Source organism: Castor canadensis, chromosome 9, assembly GCF_047511655.1.
Source record: "Castor canadensis chromosome 9, mCasCan1.hap1v2, whole genome shotgun sequence".
Classification (NCBI taxonomy): Eukaryota; Metazoa; Chordata; class Mammalia; order Rodentia; family Castoridae; genus Castor; species Castor canadensis.
Window position 1 is genome coordinate 76,313,758 of NC_133394.1, and position 24,523 is coordinate 76,338,280.

A 24,523-nucleotide genomic window follows, 5' to 3' on the forward strand; every position below is an offset into this window, starting at 1 on the left:
TAAGTCCCACGGGCCAGCTGCTGGGTCAGAGTGACTGCAGTGCCATTCTGATGGGACACTGACAGTCTGTTCTTCTTAGGCTGGCCATGTACACATGTACCTGCTTCCCCAGAGCTGCTAAGACCCTTGGTTAACATTTACTTACAAACATTTAGCGGCTTTACTGAGGGCCTTTGTAGATGCTTAGAATACTTCTGAGAAGAACAACACAGAGATCTGGGCGCTGTTGGTGCTGGATTTGGGTCTCATTAGGGAGAGGACCCAGAAGCAAAGTGGGAGGAGGGGGGTCACATAGGTCGTGAGGCCATGGGTGTGGGGTGAGAAGGCTTCTTGTCTTGGCATGGCTGGAGCACATGCTGAGAGGCATGTCTGAGGGAGCAAATGGTCACCCATACTTTCTGTCAAACTTTTGGAATATTGTCATACTACATGGCAAAAATTATCTTGGCTTAATTTTATTTTGTGTTCATTTTTCTTCTAATTATACAAGCATCCTCTGATGTTCACAAGCATTTCTATTTCTTTTCCTATGAAATTAGTTCATAACTTTTAATCAGTTTTCTGTTAATGGTGAGCCTTTTCCTTATTTGGAAGTACCTAATAGAAATTATCCTCTTGAAAACATGAGCTATGGGTACCTTTCCTCAGCAAGTTGCTATTCTTTGACTTTGTTTATGCTGCTTTAATTTATTAGTGAGGACACAGGATTTGCTACTGTGAAAACAAAACAAAAATCTAAACAGACCAATGGCTTCACCAAGGAGGAAGTTCATTTCTCTCACACACATAATAGTCTAAGCAGTAGAAGTCCAAAGCTGATAAGACTCCTTCTGCTTTGTGGCTCAGCCGTTCCCAACAAGGGACTCCTATCTCATGATCTAAAGCGGCAGCTCCAAGGCACACCACTGCACCCACATTCCAGTCAGGGAAGGGGTAAGAAGGATGTATAGCGTATACCCCCTTTCTTTAAGCACACCCATGGAAGCTGTGTCCCGTGCTTTTCTCATACTCCAGTGATCACATATGTGTCACAAGTTCACCCCCACCCCCTTTGGCCAATGAACCATTGTAAATCATCACTATGACCTGAGCATTTGCACTGTGCCGCTGACTTCCAAAGTCAATCAGCAGTTGGTCATCTTACCCCCCAAATCCATTCTTAACCAAATTCACTAATGCTTAATCCTCAATGGCAAGGCAAGAAAACCTAAAGGAAAAAATGGTCAAACACATGCAGTTCCAATGAAGAACCATAAAAGTGAATTGATTTCTCAAATGAAAATACAAAGTACTAACTGGGGGCTCACACCTGTAATTCTAGCAATTTGGCGGGCTGAGATTGGGAGGATCGACATTCAAAGCCTGCTTAGGCAAACAGATCTCCAGACCCCATCCCCAAAATAACTAGAGCAAAATGGACTTGGAGGCATGGCTCAAATGGTAGAGTGCCTGCTTTGCAAGTGCAAAGCCCAGAGTTCAAACCCCAGTCCCACCTCAGAACCCAAAAATACAAAGTATTTCACAATTTATATCCTTTTTTTCCCCCATTTGTAGCCAGGAGGTTTTATAAACAGCAATCTTTTATGTAGTTTGGGGAAAAAATGTACTTGTTTTTCTTAATAGAAAGTGACAGCATTATTATTACATTCAGATTTATGCCAAGTAAAAATGGTATGATCTACCAGACTCAAAACTAGTTTAAAAATTTTTTTGATAATGACAGGGCACTGAAATAGAAAAAAAAGGAATATTTTAATCTGTTCTTAAAATGTTCCCTTTTTCACAAAACAGGTTAGTGCAAGGAAATAAAATCTACAAAGATAGGAAATTAAGGTAGATCCCACCACTTACGTGGCCTTAGGCAAGCTGCTAGAACTGCTTCAAGGAGTAAATGTACAATGACCACTAAGTGCAAATGGTAATCATGCTATGACAACGCACACAACTCACTATTCTTCTAAGTAAAACATAAGACACTGAGGTCTACATTAACTGTTGACATGGAGGCTACAGCAAACACTAACAGGCTTTTTCAGTCAGTCCCTATCTGTCAACTGTAATGGCAAAGTAGTGTGGACAAAATAAGAACAAGGTTTATGAACTCAGCTTTCCGGTCACTGATCACATAACACACAACACAGAATATGGGGACAGAAAATACTCTGGACCCTGAACCCACGGGCTCCCTTATGGTTAGGCTTGACTCTTCATATCAGCAAAGTTGTAGAAAAGATTTGACTATATAAAAGTAAATAGTGGTCCTCTCAATCACTATCACTCACTATAATGTTGTTTAATTGACAGAAAGTACTAACTATGGCTTGAATAAGTGTCCCCCAAAAACCCATGTGCCCCGTCCACGGCACTACTGGAAGATGGTAGAACCTTCAAGACGAGAGGCCTAGGTCACAAGGAATGTGCCTTGGGGGGGGGGGGGGGGGGGCGGGCTGTGGAACTCTGGCCTCTTCCCATCTCTCCCATTGTTTTATGGCCACCATAAAGTGAGCAGCTTCCTCAGCCATGTCCTCCAGACATAATACACAGCCTCAACATAGGCCCAAATGCCACAACCATGAGCAACTGTGAATCAAAATAAACCTTTCCTCTTTTTAAGTTGATGGTCTCGGTATTTTGTTACAGTGATGGAACTGAAAGGGTCTCAAATGGAGATGTTCCTTGCAGATACACTGAAAGCTAACAGAAGGGGCTGTTTGTGGTCCCAAAAGAATCCAAGACCAGCTTGCAAGAGTTATATTCGCCTGAGTAAGTCTTCACAGAGAATAATCTCACACTTGCTCAATGTTCCGATTGGTTACTTCATGCCAGGCCATGTGCAATGATCATAATTTCTCTGTTATTGAATTGTCACTCCTAAGGATTCAGGTTTTTAATACTAAGCTAATTATGACTAAAATACAAACACAGGGAATCATATTTTGATTGGGAAACAGATGTAAGGTAGAAAAATCCTCTCCTCTCTGTCCACCCCCTAAAGAGTTCATGTCTAGTTTCTATTCTGAAAACTTCTTGCTGAGAGATGCCATCATCTAAGCCCATTTCACTTTATCTCACCAGGAGACTCTCCCAACCTAACCGGAGAGTGCTGTGCTGACCCTGCTCACTTCTTTCACTTGTGGCTGTGCCTGAGGCCAGTGTTTCAGTGTGGGGCACGACCCGCTCCGTCCCATGTCTGCCATCCCCTCCCAGAGCGCTGCTGCTTTTAGCAGGGGTGCTGTTGCAGCTCAAGCTGTGCAAAGCGACACACTTTGGTTGTTTGAAGATGAATCGGAGTGTTAAGAATAGCACTAACACTGCCAGGAAGCAGTGGACGGAGACTGAAAGGTAGTAGTAATAATAATCTCTGTTATTATTATTAAGAACTAACACTGAGATTCTGTATGTCCAGTGGTTCAAGCTTTTATGCCAGATGAATCAATGGGGTGCCGATTAAAAGGCGTGCTCCCAAACTCTACCTCTATCCCACTCCCAGTTTCTGATCACTACATGGGCCATCCAGTAAAGTGACTTTTAAATAACTATCCCAGGTGCACAGGGCTTACCAACTTTGAAAACCCTTCAGGAAAGCTCTCAAAAAGAATGAATAGCAGAAGGAAAACACAAACAAACAAACCTAGGACTCTATCAATATTCATATAATTCATGCATGTGTGCCATTTATTTTTGTCAAATAACTGCTTTATGTTTTAAAATCATGAGCTAAGGAGCCCTTTCAAGGGTTGTTGAAATGGCAAAAGCTGAATCATGGGAAAACCTTGGCTGAGCATTTCCAAAGACCTAAGTGTGGCTCCAGCAATGATGGGTAGGAAAGGAAAACCTGCAGACAAATGAGGCCCAACAGCAAACGCTCACTTAGAGAAGACTCACAATGTGTAGAACAAACTCAGAACTGCAGTGACCCACAACAGACAAAGTGAAAGCCATAAAGGCCTAGGTGTTTGATATGACACTCTAAAAGGCGGCTGGTTTTGTTTCTCATCAGTAGGAAGGAAATGAAAATAGACAAAAACAAAATATAAGCAGAACATCACAATGACTGATTGACTTTCCAGGACAATCGGATAGAAAATCTCAAAAACAATCAAACATCTGGTTCCTCTTTCGCATAACCCAAGTATAAACAGCAATGCCAAGTCCACACTTAAGAAAGAGGTTATCATAAGAGCAAAACACGTTGTCTGATCCCATACTGTCCCGTCTCATTTCCCAAACTGCTTCTGGGTCCTTCCCAACTCCACCACTCTGCCCAAGAGGCCTTACTGCTTCCCACCGTCCAATGCAAACCCTTCTTTAAGAAAACCTTCTCACTCACAGTGGGCCAAATTGCAAACACTCAGCTCATCTCTCTTCACTCTGCTGTGTGCTTTCTCTAATGACTCCTTATCCTTGAAGTGTCTCCCTTCGCTCCACCGACCCTCCTTTTAGGAAGCAACTGTGTGCTGTCCCCAGCACAGTGCAGCCAATACTCAGGCAAGCTGGCTCAGGGAAGTCAGGCCATGCCATGGCTATTCAAAAGGACAAGCCCAAGCCCCTTGCCTCCACACAGGAAGGAAGTACCACAGTGCCTGCCACGCACAGAGCTCAGGCTTTGGAGCACATGGCTTCTTTCCTGCTAGCCAGGTGATCCAGGTGACATCAAATTCTGAGGTTCTGGGTCCTCAACTGTAAAATGGGGTAGAAACAGCTTCTTTACAAAGTTACTTTGATTTTAACCAAACAGTATGTATTTCTGCCAGAAGTACCTTGGATTAAAAAAAAAAAATAGTAGTTTTCTCTTTCTTCTCTTACCTACATATGTGAAGGAGAAAACCCAGAGCTTTACTTTCTGCCCCAACCCCAACAATCCCGGTGCCCCATACATCCAGGCCACAATTTTGCTACCCATGCCTCAGGGCCTAGGCTCAGGGGAATGTGCTGCTCTCGCCTTTGAGTGGTGCCCTCTGTCTGGTGACCGCACTACTCATTCTTCAAGTTCCAGGTTAATGACCACCTCCTCTGAGTGACCGAGCATCTTTCAAGTAAAGTGAGGCACGTTCCTTCCCACTTCCCACAGCACTTTGTACAGGCTCACATGGAGCAGCTGCTGGAGTGTCATAATTATTTATTTTAGTTTTCTGTGCTAGTTTTTAAACTCCACTAACTCATTAGTACCCCCAATGTATACACTACATAACACCTATTCACACTCAGATAGTTTCTTAATGAACTGGACAAACAGTCAAGACAACTTATCAAAGTATCTTAAAGACGAGTTTCAATTTATCACTAACCAGGAAAGCGAAGCCAGGCCTAAAGAACTTCCTTAGCAATTCCCTAGAGATCCACAAGGTGGCGACATCTCCACATGAAAGAGCTTCCGCAGCTCTGATGTGTCTGTAAAGCAGGAAGTTAGTGCAATGAAGAAGTTGACAAGGAGGTTCAAAGAATAAAAAGAAACTGAATAAATGAGGAAAAATGATTAGGAGGCAAAAAAGTAACTTGATCAGCTGTTAATCAATCCAAGGAGAAAACTTAAGCAGAGCCCCATCAACCAGCCTTTGCCTACTGACAATGACAGCAAGGAGGGCTCCCAAGGGGAAAGGAGGGCTATGACAGACAGGGGTGGCAGGAAGGAAAAGAGGCAGTGGGCAAAGAAAGTGGCCTAGCCCAGCCTTCAGCTCAACTCTGCCAGCCACAGACACCCACACCAAAGCATCAAAGTGTTTTTCAGAAACACTAGCAAAATGTAGATGGAGGAGGACATTGGGGTGTGTCTCACCACCACAGGGCTATTGGTCCCCACATTGTGAGCTGAAACACCAGAAAGCAAAAGCAAATGAAAACTAACAAAGATTCCAATAACTAAGTGGAGACACACAGTAGGGAACCCCAGAGGGCCAGAAATAAGCAACCCAAACCAGAAGAGCAGCTGTGCCCTTGCATGTGCCTGCTGTCAGCGACACCAGCAGGAGCCTGCAAACACAACAAAAAAAAGCTCCCCTCACCAGTCTTCATGGAAGCCCTGGCCTACCTGGCAACTTTGATCTTTTGACTCTCAAAGACACAATTCTGCCCCAATGGCCCAGGGAAAATAACTCCACTTATTTCCAACAAGTCGTCCCCTGCACTTGCACTTGCAAAGGACTCCAGGCCCGCTGGGCATCCCTGCTGCTGCTGGAACTGGGGGCTTCAGAAGAGACCGCCAGGCTGGCCATGGCCACCAGCCATTACGCACAGTTTTCCATAGGCTCAGTAATTTTGGTCTTTTATCACAAACATCCACTGTCACTTCTATTACTGGGTTTACTGCAAAGATAAGCAATTATTTTTATCAGGTTTACTCCTCTGATGGGGCTAAGCTCTAAGACAACAGCACAAAGCAAGCTTACTCATAAACTGACCACTCAGCACAGTGAGTGATCAAGCCACAAGAAGCATGCGAGAAGCTACCAGCTTCAGAAGGAACTCTACCAAGAGTTAAAGCTCTACCATGTGTTTACATTTTCCACCTTCACAAAAGCAATACTTAATATAAAATAACATGCTTCGTAATTTATATACGTATATAAATTATACACAAATGCCTATAATATGAAAACAAACTAAGATTTGAAAGGTAGAGGGTAATTCTTGTTCTATTTCCTGAACTGAGTTGTAAGGAAATTACTTCACATTTAAAATTAAAAACTGGGGATGGGGAAGAGGGAGAAAAATGGATAAACCAAAACAGGGTACACTGTATGCATATATGGAAATGTCACAACCAAACACCCTGTGCAACTATTATATACTAATAAAAAAATTTTTTTTATAAAATTAAAATTAAAAACTGAAGAAAAGCAGCATTTTAGCACTGAAGTTTTTAGAAAGTCCTTATTATCCAATGGATAACAACTCGTGAGGGCTTGAGATCAGCCAATGAGGAGCATGGGTGACATCAGTAGAGGACTAAGGAAATGGAAAGGGTGTTTCAGCTGTCCACTGAAGATGCAGTGGACATAGTGGACACCAAGTCTTAGATGGGACAATTCACTTAGCCAGTATACTGGGCAACAGGAACTACTGCAGAGCCACCAAAGCCAGGAGCTGCATGGGCTCATTACTTTATCACTCAGAAGTCTCCAAAACTCACTGAAAGCTGCATGATGCGCCAGAGCTGGGCAGTTATTCCAGAAGCTTTCCTCAATGTCAAGCCTGTGTTTATTACAATCCATCAAATCAATGATTCACTGCATGGAGGTTAGATGGACACACCTAAGGGCTATGGCAATAATTTACCAAATTTAAAGGAGTAGTTGAATTTGAAAATTTGACTCTTGGAACCCACTGATGGGTCATGAGATTAATTCACAATTTTGTCTTCAAGACTCATATTGCAATGCAATCCTCCCAGCCTGTTCCTCACCTAGAGTAACTTGGCTCTCAAAAACATTAAAGGTAACTTACACACATCCACAAAGAGCCAAATTTAAAGTCACATCCACTCAACTCCACTACCAAAAGGTCTCTGAAAATCAGTGTGTAGTACTGCCAGTCCACACTTAGGAGAACACATACAAAGTAAGCCTACTCATCTGTGAACATTATTTTAGAGGTTTTCATCGCTAAGTAGTTCCATGGCAAACTGATACAAAGAATCTGATACCTAATGACAAGTAACTAGCTAGGCTTTTATTAGGAAGATTAAAGGAGCATCTTCCTTTGAAACAAAATATTCAAAAAGTAACAAAAGTTGTGTATGGTATTGCATGCCTGCAATCCCAGCTACTCCAAAGATCAGGAAGATCACGGTTTGATGCCAACCTGGGCAAAAATTTAGTGAAACCCATGTCAATAAGCCAGGCATGGTGGTACCCATATGTAATCCTAGGTACAAGGGAGGTATTAGTAGGAGGAACACTGTCTATGTTTGCCAGACAATAAATGCAACACCTTATATGAAGAATAACTAAAGCACAAAGGAGCAGGGGCATGGCTGGAGTGGTAGAGCATCCGGCTAGAGAGCATGAGACCTTGAGTTCAAAACCATAGCATCACCAAAAATGTAAAGAAATAAAAATAGTAAATATAAAAATGTCATTATCAAGGAATCACCTTGAAGAATCACCACATCTACATAAAACAACTCCTGAAGTGTGTGTTTGTGTGGGTGTAGGTGTGACTGTGCATAAGTTTTCACTCTTGCACACTGTAAACATGTATACAGCCACATATCAGGCATGGTGGTGAATGCCCTTTACGACAATTCCATGCAAAGGCTAATTCTTTAAAAATATCAGTTTTTCAAAGGAATTAAAACCTTAGTTCCAACCATTTTCTTTATACACACATACAAGCTTATTAAAAAGGTAGACAGGAAAGATATTCAAAATAGTGCTTACATCATTCCGGCTAAGAAAGGAAAAGAAATGAAGTATTTCACAGGGGGACAAAACAAAACAATAAGTAGGAGATGAAGTACTATTTTAATAATTCAAAAACAAGACTATAAACATAAAAGAAAAATTTGGCCACATCCAGAAAAAGAAAAAAAATAGAGTAATCATTGGAGGTGGACAAGACAAAGGAGACACTTCTTAGTGATAGAAGAAACCATGGCTGCTTACAATCTATGACAAAGGAGCCAGAAGAAAAGACTGGGAACACAGGTGAGAGCTGGAAAAGGACACCTCTGTCCTGAGGTGGAATGTGAAGTGACGCTGATGGTGGAAACCAGAAGCTGGGGCACTACGCTAGGTCTGACCTCCTAACTGCACATTTACAGGTCTAGGTGAAAACACTTTAAAAGACAATCGCCCCCAATGCAACTCTTTTCTGAAGGAACTTCCTCTCCTGGAATAAAGAGAGACAAACACCTTAAACAAAGTACCATGGGCACTGCACTCTGGAAAAAAATTTGGAGGCTTATTCAAAATCTAAACATAAACCTGCCATATGATCCAGCAATCCCACTCCTGGGGATATACTGAAAAGAATGCGACTCAGATTACTCCAGAGGCACCTGCACACCCATGTTTATTGCAGTGCTATTCACAACAGCCAAGTTATGGAAACAACCAAGATGCCCCACTACTGGAGAATGGATTAAGGAAATATGGTATTTACACACAACGGAATTCTACTCAGCCATGAAAAAGAATGAAATCTTACCATTCGCAACTAAATGGATGGAACTGGAGAACATCATTCTGAGCGAGGTTAGCCAGGCTCAGAAAACCAATAATCGTGTGCTTTCCCTCATATGCGGACATTAGATCCAGGGCAAACACAACAAGGGGATTGGATTTTGGTCACATGATAAGGCAAGAGCACACAAGGGAGGTATGCAGATAGGTAAGAAACCCAAAAAACATGCTAATATTTGATGTCCTCAATGCAAAGGAACTAATGCAGGAACTTTAAAGCAACAGAGGCCAATAGGAGAAGGGGATCAGGAACTAGAGAAAAGGTCAGTTAGAGATGATCAACTAGAATGTAACACATATGTACACGGAAGCAATGCAAGGAATCTTTCGTATAGCTCTCCTTATCTCAACCAGCAAAAATGCTTTGTCTTTCTTATTATTGTTTATACTCTCACTTCAACAAAATTAGAGATAAGGGCAGAACAGTTTCTGCCTGGACAGTGAGGGGGTAAGGTGGGGAGGGGGGGGAGAAATGACCCAAACACTGTATGCACATATGAATAAATGAGGGGAAAAAAAAAAAGTACCATGGGAACTCTTGCAGAAACCAAAGCACTGGCTCAGATAACACTTGGACTGTGGGCAGTGAGGGTGGGGCACACACATGTGTGATTCTGCCCAACTGCGGCCTTCAATGCAAAAGTTTTGAGTGTTTTCAGTGTAGCTGAGCCTTAAACTGAAGTAGTGGAGGTGAGGATGACTGCCCTTAAGGGAGAATGAAGGCAGGACAGACAGCATTAAGAACCCAGTTTGGGGCTGACTTGCACGTCCCAGTTTGGGACTTGTCTAGCACGTCCAAGTCCCTGGGCCCCATCCCCAGAACTGTAAAACAAAATGAATAAAAACTGAGTTCCTATACTGCACTATGTCACAGTCCCAGGATCTAAGACTGTTCAGAACACATTCATCACTGAAAACTCTTCCACTCATTTGACGGTATGCTGCAGTTTTTACTATCATTTCTCCAGTGTTTTTAAAAACATGTGTATCTCATTCCAGACCAAGCTCGACAGGTTAGGGATTTATTTTATTCACCTTAGTTTTCCCAAGACAGTAAAATACCTAACCATTAGATTAATAAATGAAAGGCAGACCTGCTAGTCTTTTCATTCCGCAAATTTTAATCAACTAATTTTATCCAACTTTCTCAAGCAAACAAATTATAAATGGACGATTCTAAATTTTGAAAAAGGCAATGTTATCAGAGCTGTGCTCTACCTCCCAGTCTCAATTTCAGATGGCACTCACAGAGCCTCACTGGCATGTGTTAAAACAGTGACACCCGGGGAGTGAAGGCATCATCTGCACAATTCAAACAGAAGTTTAAAGCAGCTAAAAACTGAAGAGACCTAAACGTACACTGCCAAAGCAATGACAATGACAACAGTGTCACTGTCAGCAGTGACACCTGTGTGGCCTCATTCTGGATGTGCTCTTCTCAGCACTTTGCACACAGAAGACTGCATCTCGTCATCCTCACGCCAAGATGAAGAGCAGAAACTATTACTGTGTCCATTTTATAAGGAACAGAGGTAGATCAAGAATACTGTATTGCCCTGGTGAGGTAATTAACACCACAGAGTTAGAAGTCTCCAGCACACAAACATAGTAAGGAAAATGACTATTCATCTCTTGGTCATAAAACCCAAGTCAAAGTCTTTGATATTCTGACGACAGTATGTGCTTTAAGCTCAAGGGAGAACATGAACAAACAAGTCATTTCTGCACAAAGTAATGACAACAGGTCCCCAAAGAGAGATGTTATTATTAAGTTATCACAGATTTATATACGGGACAAATACAGATGTTCTTTAATTTTCAAAACTGTATTTACACCAACTCGTAAAGGCAGAAGCATGTCTGTTCAAGAATCACAGAAGAAAATATCTCAATTACACTTCAGCACTATACTGGCCAAATAGTAGGAATCTGATTGTGTGAATCTACAATTTGTCATTTTTTTTAATTTACTGAATATCCACAGACTTTGGTTGCTCACCAACAATGACAACTAAGTCTAACCAGCCAACTGTGAGCAACTGCTACAATCAGGTGTAGCTACCAAGCTGAATGCACTCCATTTAGGATTTCTAAGCTGTGGCTCTGCATCACTGGCACAGCTCACCGCCGTTCTAACCAGGCTTTAACAACACCTCAGGGATGCTTAGACACACTGTAATCTCACTGAAATCTAGCTTCAATAAAGATGAATCACGGCAATGTAGAAAGAACTACTGGTGTGATTTCTGGTTGCTACCATCACACTTGGGAAGAATGGGGGCAGGAAGGGGCTGACTGTTGGTCAGCTTGGCATACAAAGGACTGAAAAATACTGGTGACTGTGGTGAGGCACTACAAATCTCTGGGCTCAAATCCAGGTCACACTTCAGGTGCGGGGACCTGAGCAAGTTCCTTATCTTCTCCAAGCCTCAGTTCCTCCATGTGTAAAACTGAGACACGAGAGTAACTACCTTGTGAGACATCTATCAGGGGCAAGTAAACTAATGCACATAAAGTAGTTAGTAGAACATGCAGGACACAGAAAGTGCCCAGTTCATCGTCACAACATTGTCAAAACCATGTTTGGAGGAGGACAAATTAGTTGTCAGGTTTTAAGAAATACGTTACAAATCTTGAAAGAGATGCCAGTACTATTTTAAAGAGAAACTCTACCCAGAGATGTGGGCACCTCATCTTCCTATGTATGTGAAAGACATACAAACTAAACCCAGACACGGAGACTATCTCTGCATCTCATCTGGTGATGAGATGGGAATACTTCCATTGTTCTGTGGGAAAAACTGTGCACTATTTCATAATGACAAAAAAGTCAAAATACTTGATAATGTGAACTAATATCTCTAACCCACATGTGAGACATAAAGATACAAATGTGAACTTACCAGGAAAGGACTATAAACTTTTATTTTACAACAGGAAGTATTGAAAGGTTTCATGTTTCTAAACCATGAAAAATAAATTAACACGAAAATAAGGTAATGCTAACTTGGCCAACTGTCAATAATACTCCCTTGATAAATTTAAGGAAATTTAGTCACTGCATTATACATTGTACAAACAGAAAAGAAACACTTACTAGTATAAAACTTCATTTGCTTCATGTCTTTCATATCTCACAGTTTCACACATTAACCTGTAAAAGAGACAAAGACATGAATTCAATACCTTTGGGGTAAAAAAAAAAAAAAAACATACTAATAGCTTAAAAACTGAAATAAGTCATGTAGTCTTGAAAGTTAAGATTATTTTATACGGCTCATCACAATTACTTATCCCTCAAGATGAGTATTGTTAACACCTGGATTAACAAAATTAAAATAAGATCTAGCAAAGAGGGCTGGTGGAGTAGCTCAAGTGGTAGAGGGCCTGACTAGCAAAGCATGAAGCTCTGAGTTCAAACCCCAGTACCATCAAAAACCAAAATAAACCAAAAACAAAATCTAGTAAAGATATGCTAGAAACAAAAGTATTAGTAAGCACTCAATGTTTACTGTAAGAGGCATGTATTTTATACTCTGTAAGTAGCATAAGGACAAATTAATCTTTCTCAAAGTAAAGACAATGAGAAGGAATCCAAAAAACTTAGAAAGGAAAATCTATTTTTAAAAAAGTGGTAATATCATTCACAGCTCAACAGTAATGTTACTTAAGATTACATAAATTTAGACAAAAGTATACTTTTATTAACTCAGTGTTTGAAAAGTATTTTAAATGACTAAATGGAGATTTTAGAAGTGTAAAGATTTGCTATTTCAGCCTATTCATCCCTGAAGAAAAATTATGAAATTATGAAAACATGTATGGTGAAATATTTGAAATTACTTCAAGAACAGCATCATCTAGAAGTATCCTGTATTGATCCCAATTAATTTTTCTAAAATATACCAAAACTCAAATCAGAGAATGAGTGATCCTCCTCATGAAAACAGAATAGAAAGACTTGGCTACAACGTGACCATCTCAACAGCACCTTGTTTTTGCACAAGGCAGCTACTTTCCTCCAGCCAGGGTAACACTAAGAGCATCCATCTTTCCTGTCTGTAAAATCCAATAAATACCTCTTGAGTGCTCTTTTTGCTTGTGCTTCTCACTACTTCTCACCTATTTTGCAGAAATTCAACGTGGCATAACTAAAGCCATCTAACCTCTACAACCGCCCCTGAGTAACTCTGGTCTGCCCCATCCCCCTTCCCACCATGGCTTCCCAGCATACTGTGAATAAAAACATCAGTGGGGTACACAGAGCTTTACAACTGGACCCTGGTGAGATTAACGCCAGCAAGATGACTAATGTCCTTGATATTAGCTTAAGACAAACCAGGTACCTCACAGCTTGAATGAAGTCACTTTTGTCCTGGCCGCTTTGTAAAACCCTACTTCTGATCCAAATCATATGGTACTGGTCTTACTGTCACCTAGAATCACACTCTTGTCAGTAAGTACCCAAAAAAACCGCACAATGCTGGACCTGTCTGCCTCTTTCTCTGGTCTCAGGGCACCCTGGAGCCAGTTCTTATGCACCTGGAACATGCTGATCAGGAAGACTGCTCTAAAGGTCCTCATCCTCTGAACATTCCAACTGAACGTCACTTAACTCCAGGGGGCAAAAGCAAATCTCATATGCGCATCACTAAACATAGATTTCTTTAACAGGTTGAAACACAATTCTTCATAGGAAAGGAAAACAGTCACAAGCGATGGATCTAAAAATATCTGACCTTAAATTAAGTAACAGACTCTGCCTTGTTTCCTGTCCTCACCAGTCTCCTCACTTGCACCCTGGATCTCATTCCTTGCCTATGTTGCCAAGTTCCTGTAAGCTTGCCTCTTCCTCCTCCGTTAACGTCTATTTCTCTCTTTTTATTGAGTCACTTCCACTAACATACAAGCACAGTGAGCAACAGAAAATCTCCCCTTAGAGTTGTGTATGTACTCTACCTTCTCCCCATTCTCCCTGAAGCTCCAAAGACAAGGCTCTAAAAATAATCTGCACCCTCCTTATCACCTAAATCTTCCCTTGTGCTCACACTAATTCCACTTTTCCTTTATCATCTCCTTTAGGCTTCCTTCTGGGACTCCTGCCTTTTGATTTAAATTACAAGTTATATTTCCTGTGTCCTTGGGATCCTCCTCACATCACCCCATTCCTCTACCTGACCTCTAATGTTATCAGCTCCAGGGACCTGTCCTTGGCTCTCTTTTCCTCTGTACTCTGGTACTTTCATCTAGTTTGTGATTTTAACCAATAAATTGATTATTTCCAATGCACTGTCCAAACTTAAACTTCCATCAAGACATCTATTCAACTAAATGCATACTCAATGTTGTCATTTCAATGTTCAATAGCTAAACAGCTAATAGCCACCTCATGTTTCAAATGTCCAAAACAGGTCTTGAATTTCTCCCCCCAAATCGGCTTTCCCAAAATCAGTGCCCAAGTATTTAAGCCAATAACCTTGCAGTCATTATACTCATCTCCTGTGTTTTCTTCAAGTCCATCGCTGTACCAGCTCCTGCTTCCAAACTTCATCCTCCAAAACTGGCCAAGTTCATTACCTCCTGTGCTAAAACCCAGTCCCACCTGTCACCATTCCACCATTGCTTCTTACAGGACACAGCTGTATACCTCTGCTTATACTTTTGCATACCTATTGTCCATTTTCCACATAGATCCCAAAAAGGTCTCCAAACATTAAGTCTGATCATCCCATACCTTTGCTCTTAATCTCCCCAACCTTTAGAAGAAAGCCCAAACTCCTCACCCTTGAATGTGGGCCCCACCCAATATGCTATACTAATGACACTATCCTCACTCACACTCACTGCCTTCCCCAGCACTGAGCCCGCTCCCTAATAAAGACTCCATGGCATCTCTCCACCATGGAAATCTCTGCAGAGCTGCCACACTCAAACGTCACCACATTTTGACTCCAAAGTCAGAGCAGCCTAGCACCCACTCTTCCCATGCCCAACATGCTGTCATCTGAACAAAACAACACTGATCCACTTAAGTCAGTCTTGAGACAAACTGTTTTCCATAAATGACTTTTCAACACATGCAGAATAAGATAAACGTCTTAAAAGCCCCAATTGTAAATTCATGCCAAAGAACAAATACGTATAGACTCCAAAACAGCCTTTCTAAAGTTTAAATGGACTAACTACACCCCTGAATTCATTACTTCTAACCAGAAATTACTTTTGAAATGGCAGAAGTTGCTGAGTCTGAAGCTGGTTGATGGGGCAAGTACTGCATTATGCTATTTCTAACTTCTGTAAACTATAAAAATCACTTATCTAGAGGACAGAATTCTATCCTCTCAATAATTTTATAACCACCCACACTAAAACACATTATATAACTAATGTATCTAAATATTCTACATAGGTGCAGTTTTAGGTGCACAATGGGGAGGTGACTTTTGTATATGCATATTAATGAACTGTAATTGCATTTGCAGATTAACTGCATTCAATTACAAACAATTAGGGCTACAATTTCTTCTTAGAAAAGCTGTCATCACAAAATGTCTAATGAAACTTACACACTTTAAAAGTTACTTTTGCTTAGAGCCATCTTCCAAAATCCCACTGGTTTTGCCCTTTCTTATAAAACTTGACAGAATTTTTAAACACTTAATCTGCTATCAACTTTAATTTAAATGATTTTCATTAAAATTTTAATTTTAGAAGCACTCAATCCTCCTGATACATTTTTCAATTAACAACCAAATATGAAACTGATATGTTCACAAATTAATTAGTGCTTAAAGAGTAAAGGAGAAATATATAGGAAACGTATTCTTCTTTCATAATTAAAAACTGCTAGCATCACAACTAGCCAGAGGTAAACGAAACAAGACCTTCCAATGATAGCCTAGTTAGCATTTAGATGTAACCCATCTTCCCAAAGTCCTTTATTTCCTACTACAGCTGAGGCAAAAGCACTTCTATCCTTTCTTATGAAGCTCAGATAGCTATAAATGAAGCTACTATATCCCTGTACAACAGAAGTGATAGATTTTTATATGTGCATCGTATAAACTGTGTTGCCAGAAAAGAGGCCATTTACTTAATGTTAATATTCATACAAAGACCCAGACCTAATCATTCAAAGAACTAATTATTCTTTGAATAATTTTAAAACTTCTGGTTTCTTATGTATCTGAGTGCTAAGTAGTACATTTTTTATTTGCCAGGAATATTCACCAAGTAGTGTTTACTACTTTCGGGGAGAAGGTACAGACACTGAATATTGCTACAACTGAAACTGGTTTTTTTGGGTTTTTTTTTTGTTTTTTTGGAAGTACTGGGGTTTGAACTCAAGGCCTTATGCTTGCTAGGCAGGTGCCCCACGGCTTGAGTCACACCCCCAGTCCTAATGAGCTGCAACAGAAAGGTCAGAAGTATCATATGAGGGAGACTGTTAGGGATGTAGAATAGGAAAGGGGGGGAAGGGAAGGAGAAAAACAAGGAACAGAGGGGCGAGTATGATCAAAATACATTCTATACATGTATGGAAATGCCAAAATGCAGCCCATTATTTTGTACAACTCATAGATGCTAATAAAAAAAAAGTGTCATATGACTACAAACTCAATTTGATTTTATAAAACTTCATCAAGCATGGGAGCTAGATGAAGCAATTTTCTATAAACCTACTTCTGAACAATAATAAAGGAACATATAAAGTCCTAGCATTCTATCATTATTACAGTTAACATTAATAACATACCTAAGCTGATGCTCCCTCAGGTTCGACAAGGCTTCCATGCCATGTAAATAGGAGTATACTATTTCCAGGTCCTGTTTCAAAGACAAGGACAGAAATTATTAGACTCGTGGGGAGAAAAAAGGTTTCTAAAATAAAATAAGTTACAAAGTAAACTATGGATAGCTTTTTTAAAATATGTATTTTCTTAGACATTAAAATGAACATTATTCAAAGGAAACCTTAATGAAATAAATTTATGAAAATAATTCTTCATAGATTGTTCTTTGTTAGCTATTTTCTGCCACTTACATGAAAACAGCAAATGTAAAGTTTTGACATTTGCCAATACCATGATTGATCAAATTTTCTTAATATAAAATTAATGTGTTATTTCATTAGTCCACTTAGAATTTTTAATATCAATTCACTGTTTTCAATTCTTACCCAAATAGAATTTCTTATATTTACAAATATTTAAGTGTTTTCTTTTTTAAAAGCATAGGTCTGTCTTTTTTAGATCACAATATAAATAGAAAAAAAGATTTAAAATTATTCATGATAGTTCAGAATAAATAAGCATACAAAATCCTGTTTATATTCTTGTATGACAAGCCAGCAAGGAATTAATATTTAAGGATGCCAATGCTCGTGTAGACCAACACACAGTTTGTGATAAAATAAGTGGGTATCTCTCTTACCCTAGTCTCACTCAAATCTACAAGGGTATTTTGAAGTTATATAAATAATTTAATGTAAAATTACCTTCCCCCTCCCCACCCCATTTTAAGCAACAGTTCCACCGACAGGTCACATACCATAACATTTATCCTTTTAAACTGAAAAAGTCAATGTTTAGTTTGTTGATTTCAAAACATTTTCACCACCCCAAAAACTAAGCTCATACCCAGCTGCAGTCATTCTTCATTCCCCCTTACCCAAGCTCCTGGCAACCACCAATCTACATTCTGTTTCTATGGACTAGCTGATCTGGACACTTCATGGAAATGGAACCTCACAGTAGAATGCACAACCTTTTAGGGATTGACTTATCACTTAGCATCATGTTTCAAGGTTCTTCCATGAGGTAGCATATATCACTACATTCCTTTCTATTGTCAAATAATATTCCATCGGAGATATGTAAATTACATTTTGCCTACCCATTTATCAATTAATGGATGTTTGGGGTTCTCTTAGTTTTTTGGCTATAATGAATAATACTGCTATGAACTCGAGTCTAAGTTTTTGTTTGAACATTATTTTCAATTCTAATGAGCATATAACTACAAATGGAATTACTGAGTCACGTAAAAACCATTCAACATTTTAAAGATCTGCCAAACTATTTTCCTATATGGCCGCACCATTTTATAATTCCATCAGAAATGTGTGAGGATTTGAATTTCTCTACATCCTTGTCAACACCTGTTACTGTCTTTTTTGCTTTTGTCACCCTACCAAATGTGTACCTCAGTGTAGTTTTGATTTGCATGTCCCAATCACTGGGGATCTAGTGATCTTTTCATGTGGTTTTGGTCATTTACATAACCTTTAGGTAAATGTCTATTAAAAATCATTTGTTCATGTTTTAATTGAATTGTGTGTCTTCCTATCATTAAAGAGTTCTTTATACAGAAGATTAATATCCAGAATATATAAATAACTCAAAATGCTTAACAAAAGAACAAGTTAACCCAATCAAAAAATGGGCAAATGATCTGAATATTTCACAAAACAAGTACAAATGGCTAATAAATATATGGGAAAATGCTCACTATCTTTAGCCAGTGGAAATGTAAATCAAAACTACTTTGAAGCCAGGTATGGTGGCACAACAGCTATAATCCCAACTATTTAGGTGAAAGGCAAGAGGATCAAGAGGTTCAGGCCAAGCAAAGTTAGCCAGACCCTGTCTCAAAAATATAGCTCAAGCTTAAGAGTGCTTGCCGAGCAAGCATAAGGCCTTAGCTGATGGTCCAAGTCACCAGTACTACCTAAAAAAAAGAAAACCACATTAAGATTTCATTTCATCCCAGTTAAAATGGCTGTTAACCAAAGGGGGAGAGGGGAAGCTGATGCAGATGTGGAAAACAGGGGATCCTTAAGGTTATACACTGTTGGTGGGAATACACCTTAATACAGCACTACCACATGAACCAGCTATGTCACCAGTGTGTTTATATCCAAAGGAAATTAAGACATCACGCAACAGACACATCTGCATGCCATGCTTATTACAGCACTACTCAACAGTCAGTGTACGGAATCAGCCTAGGTGGTGACTAGGGTAAAGAAAACATAGCGTTTATAATAATGGAATATTATTCCACTATAAAGAAGAACCCTATCATTTGTAGGAAAATAGATGGAACTGAAAATCATCATGTTAATTGAAGTAAGTCAGACTCAGACAGACAACTATCACATGTTTTCTCTAAGAGAAAACTAAAAAAAGATGACATGAAAGTAGAGGAGTGTTGATTAGGCTCTGAGAAGGGGACCAAGGGATAGAAAAGAAAGCAGAGAAGGAAACAGTAGAACAAGGGACTGTGGACATATCAATATATGATAGAGCACCTATGGTAATGTGAAGTGAAATCAATTAATCTGTACAATATGTGTTAATAATCACAATGAGAAAAAATAAACTTCACACCTACTCCAGGGTGAGTGCTAATGTTAACTGCATTTTCAGATGAGATTCAGGCAGAAAAGTAAGTTGCTCAAAGATACACATGTAGGAAGTGGACCAGGTGGATAGCACACAGTCTACGTCCAGAGCCACACTCTGTAAATCATGGCTCCTTCAGTGATGACATCTGGGGCCTGAGAATTCTTGGTTGTGGAGTCCATCCTGTGCACTGTACAATGTCTAGTGGCATCACTGGTCCCTACATGCTGGATGTCAAAAGCTGCTTCCCAGTGGTAACAAAAACGTCTCAAGGACTGCCAAATGTTTCCTTCTAAAATTGTCAGGGGTGACTTAAAGACTAAATAAACTGCCAATTTATGACAACTGGTAACTAATCCAAGCCATCTACAAACCAGAGATGACCAGCTCCATATGCTATTATGCTATTTTGATCAATATGGCAAGGGGAAGAAAATAAAGCAAAGAGACAGAAGAAAATAATTTTTAAAAAAAAGTTCTCTGTATATTTGAAGGGCCTCATTGGATACAAAAGTTACAAATATTTTCTCCCACTTGTGAACTTTTCACTCTACTGATGGTGTCCATTGAAGACACCATCAATGTCTTCAATGATGAAGTTCGATTTATCCTTTTTTTTTTTTTTTGACAGTATTGGGGGCTTGAACTCAGAGCCTCACACCTGTCCATTGAAGACACCATCAATGTCTTCAATGATGAAGTTCGGTTTATCCTTTTTTTTTTTTTTTTGACAGTATTGGGGGCTTGAACTCAAGAGCCTCACGCCTATTGGACAGATGCTCTACCATTCAAGCCCCATGCACCACCAGCACTTTTTGCTGTAATTATGCTTGAGATAAGGTCTCATGCTTTTGCCTGGGTCAGCCTGGACCTTGATCCTTCTTATTCACTCTTCTCACTTGACTGGGATGACAGGCACACACCTCTGCTCCTGGGTTTCTCTGTTTCTTTTGTTAAAATGAGTTCTTGCTAACTTTTTTGCTCAGACTGGCCTCGAGCCTACTGTGTGGCTGGAATTACAGGCATGAGCCACCCACACACCTAGCTTCCCATTTTTGTTTTGTTGCATGTGCTTTTAGAGTCATTTTAAAAACCTACTCCAAGATTACGCATTCTTATCACTACATATTATTTCAAGAGTCCTACAGTTTTAGCTCTTACATTTGGGTGTGTGATCCATTTTGAGATAATATATATATACAATGTGAAGTAGGGGTACAATTTTACTCTTTGGAATGTTGTTTATCTAGTTTTCCAGGACCATTCATTAAAAAGACCACTCTTTTTCTCATCAAATTGTATTGATATACTTGATTTTTTTTAAAAAAAAATGACCATGAAAATGGATGGACTTGGAGAACATAATTCTGAGTGCAGTTAGCCTGGCCCAAAAGACCAAAAATCATATGTTCTCCCTCATATGCGGACATTAAATCAAGGGCAAACACAACAAGGGGATTGATAAAGCAACAGCACACAAGGGAGGTACGAGGATAGGCAAGACACCCAAAAAACTAGATAGCATTTGTTGCCCTCAATGCAGAAAAACTAAAGCAGATACTTTAAAGCAACTGAGGCCAACAGGAGAAGGGGACCAGGAACTAGAGAAAAGGTTAGATCAAGAAGAATTAACTTAGAAGGTAACACACATGCACAGGAAATCAATGTGAGTCAATGCCCTGTATAGCTATCCTTATCTCAACTAGCAAAAACCCTTGGTCCTTCCTATTATTGCTTATACTCTCTCTACAACAAAATTAGGGATAAGGGCAAAATAGTTTCTGCCGGGTAGCGAAGGGAGGGGGGTGGGGAATAGAGGGGGCGGGGGGAAGGGGAGAGAAATAACCCAAACATTGTATGCACATATGAATAAAATAAAAATTTTTAAAAATGACCATGAATATAAGAGGTTGTTTCTGGACTCTCAATTTCAGCCACTGATATATATGAGTCTGCCCTTATGCCAGTACCACACTGTCTTGATTACACAGCTCTGCAGTTGAGTTTCAACATCAGGATGTGTAACTGTTCTGCCCTTGTTCTACTTTCTCAAGACTTTTTTAGTTCTTTTAGGTTCTTTGCATTTCCAGTCTAAGCTTTGGATCAGCAATTTTTGTGACTGTCCGCAAAAGGAAGAGCTGGAGTTTTGTTGAGGACGGTATTGAACCTGCAGATCAATTCAGGTAGTGTTGCCATCTTAACAATATTAACTCTTCTGATCCATTTATTGGGGATGTCTTTTCATTTATTTAGGTTTTCTTCAGTTTTTTCCAACAATGTTTTGTACATTTTTGTATATAAATTCTACTTCCATGGTTAAATTTAATCCTTTCTGGAAAAAAAATTATGTAGTCTTAGGGAAACATTTACGAACAATTACAACTTTGTGCAATTAAATTTTGTCTTAAGGGCACAGAGAACAGCAATTCAAGGAAGTAAAACCTCTTAAAGAGAACACTATGATTTGCAGCCTAAAATTTTTTTATTGTAGTCCTTAAAACACGATTATGGTGTGTTAAGGAAAAAACCTGGTTTGTAATTTTAAATCATTCCAATTTAAAATTTATCAATATTAGAAACTTAAAATGATACCCTCTGGTGGTCATCTTTCAGATAAACTGGTGGCCTTTCATTTTTTTTTTCATCTATAGTTTTTAGTATTTCCAAGAAGTCTTTTAAAGACTGGTTAAAAGATCAAACCATTAAAAAAAAAAAAAGGTTCTACGAATGCAATTATAAATAAAGCCGAAACAAATTATTTTCCACCATCTCAGTTAATGAAGTGTACACTCCTGAAACTAATAAATACCTTCTTTCGAAGCAATCAGACTCCAATCATTGTGTTCTGTTTACATTTAGGAAAGCCAATAAAAATGTTCCATTTAATGGGAAGTTTTCTTTTTTCTAAGAATAAAAGTATATTTGTGGAAAGTTCTAGCTTTTGTAGTCATGAATTTGTATGTTATTTGTAGTCATTAAATAGCACAGAAAGAAACTCCTGAAGAACTTAGATTTGGATTCTAATACCAAAACCTTAATTTGTTTTTCTTTGAACTACCTGTGAACCTGTTATCATCTTCCCAAGGTCTATACTGCTTTTATCAAAGCAAGCAGACATTTACATTCATTTAACACTCATCAAACAAATAAATTTACACTGACCAAATATATATATATATTTGGAAAAGTACTGGAGAGATACAGGATTTTTTAAAACTATTTCTGGTAAGTGAGACATCTAAAAAACACATGACAGAAACAGAATTTGGAACTGAGAAACAGAATCAAAGAAAAATGGTCTTAAAGCCTTAGCAGAGAACAGGCCTTGAAATTGCAAAGTGTTTCCTTCAACTAAACAAGCAGATCCAGAGTAAAATTCCAGTTCTGTGATCAGATGGCATTTTAGTAATCTGTTGGTTTTTATCATTGTCTGGAGATTCAGTAGTAAAATTCCTAGTTAGGTCAGACATGTCACATATGTAGGCATAATAGATGCATCTTAATGCCGAGTGTGACTGTGTGACACGCGTATGTAGAATGTGTCCGTGAGTAAGAGGTACCACCATTGCTTCTGTATCTGAAGACAGTATGTATAATTATAACTTGCAAATTAACCAAGGTTGCGAAGAGTTTTAAAAAAAATGCAGGGAACACAAGTCCCTGGCAAAGGTGAGCATGACAGTGATGCTGAGCCTGATTCCAGAACTGAGATGATAGTGGTCTCTTTTCCAAGAGCTCAAAAAGGACAGCAGCCACTCTCCTGCTAGTAGAAGGCAGTGTCATGGAGCTTCAACAGACAGCTTTGCAGACCCATTCTCTCTGAACTTGAGGTTTCTTAACCAACAGGAACGGTGAGAAATTAGCACCTAGACAGCCTTCAACCAAGAAGCAATGTCTCACTGTGCCTATGGATGCCACCCTCACAGACTTGGTATGCAGAAAAAGCAGAGAAGCTGTAACAAAGAATCTCTGATGCTAAGGAATGAAAGCAAGGTGACTACTGATGAGCAAAGGAATACAGATCAAAGGAACATTGTTAAGCTTTTCTTAAGAAAGAGCTCAATAGCCAAATATTAGGTTCAGCCATGACCAGAGATTGCAAGTGAGGTAGAGAACACTAAATGGCAAAAGGAGGGCAAGTTTTTTTCCTGTTCTTAGGAGAAAGGTGGATTGAGTAATACTTTGGAAAAGGCAAATATCAGCTCCCAAATCTTCCCATTGACAGTTCTACCTCCTCTTCAGGTGTCCAAGTGACCTCACACTCCTAAAGCCTAGCACTGGCACTGTGCCCTGACCTAAAAATTACAAGAAAGCAATCTTAACAGAAACGCAGGCCTGAGTGGTAGAAGGGTGGGTACACAGCCTCCCAGGAACTGTCTGGGAGCATCTGCTCGTCCTCAGCTCAAGCGAACTTAGACATGGTATGAAGTCCCAGGCAGGACAACCAAAAGAGGGCTAGGTACCAGTGGTGTAGGTGGAGAGACACAGAGTGAGGTGGGAGAGGCCACCCACAGCAATCCAACCCTGTCCCATGCACAGTGGTCACAGGACACTAACTACTTCTCCCACTAAGTTTTCAACTTTCATTTCCCCTAGCTGACGGCCTTTGTTATAAACGATCTGTGAGCTGGCATGGAGCTGCCCCCTACAGCAAGTGAGCACACCCAGCAAGCATTCTCCTAGATCTGTAAGACTATGCATGGGCTTTGGGGAGCTACGATCCTGGATTCTAATTCCTATTTTCTCTCTACAAATATGACAGATTCACAGAATGAAGTTATATTTCACCAAACTTGACAGTGGAAAACAAAATGCCAGAGAGCCCAATCACCCAAAATGCTTCACTTTCCACTGCTGTCAAGAAACGACATATTTCTAACCTCCCCCAGTACATTCCCAAGGCAAATCAAATTCACACAGCCATTGCTGTTTTTA

The 24,523-nt window shown here is 39.7% G+C and overlaps 1 protein-coding gene across 8 annotated transcripts in view; it reads right to left on the reverse strand.

The window, feature by feature from the left end:
* Rapgef2 (Rap guanine nucleotide exchange factor 2) overlaps positions 1-24,523 on the reverse strand; it is a 241,802-nt gene that overhangs the window by 153,539 nt on the left and 63,740 nt on the right. For all 8 annotated transcript variants that reach the window (XM_074041719.1, XM_074041722.1, XM_074041715.1 and 5 more), the window contains exons 2-3: positions 16,939-17,009; positions 12,280-12,336 (exon numbers count right to left, since the gene is read on the reverse strand). In XM_074041719.1, coding sequence (XP_073897820.1) covers positions 12,280-12,336; positions 16,939-17,009 — 128 coding nt within the window. The remainder of the gene's footprint in view (positions 1-12,279; positions 12,337-16,938; positions 17,010-24,523) is intronic.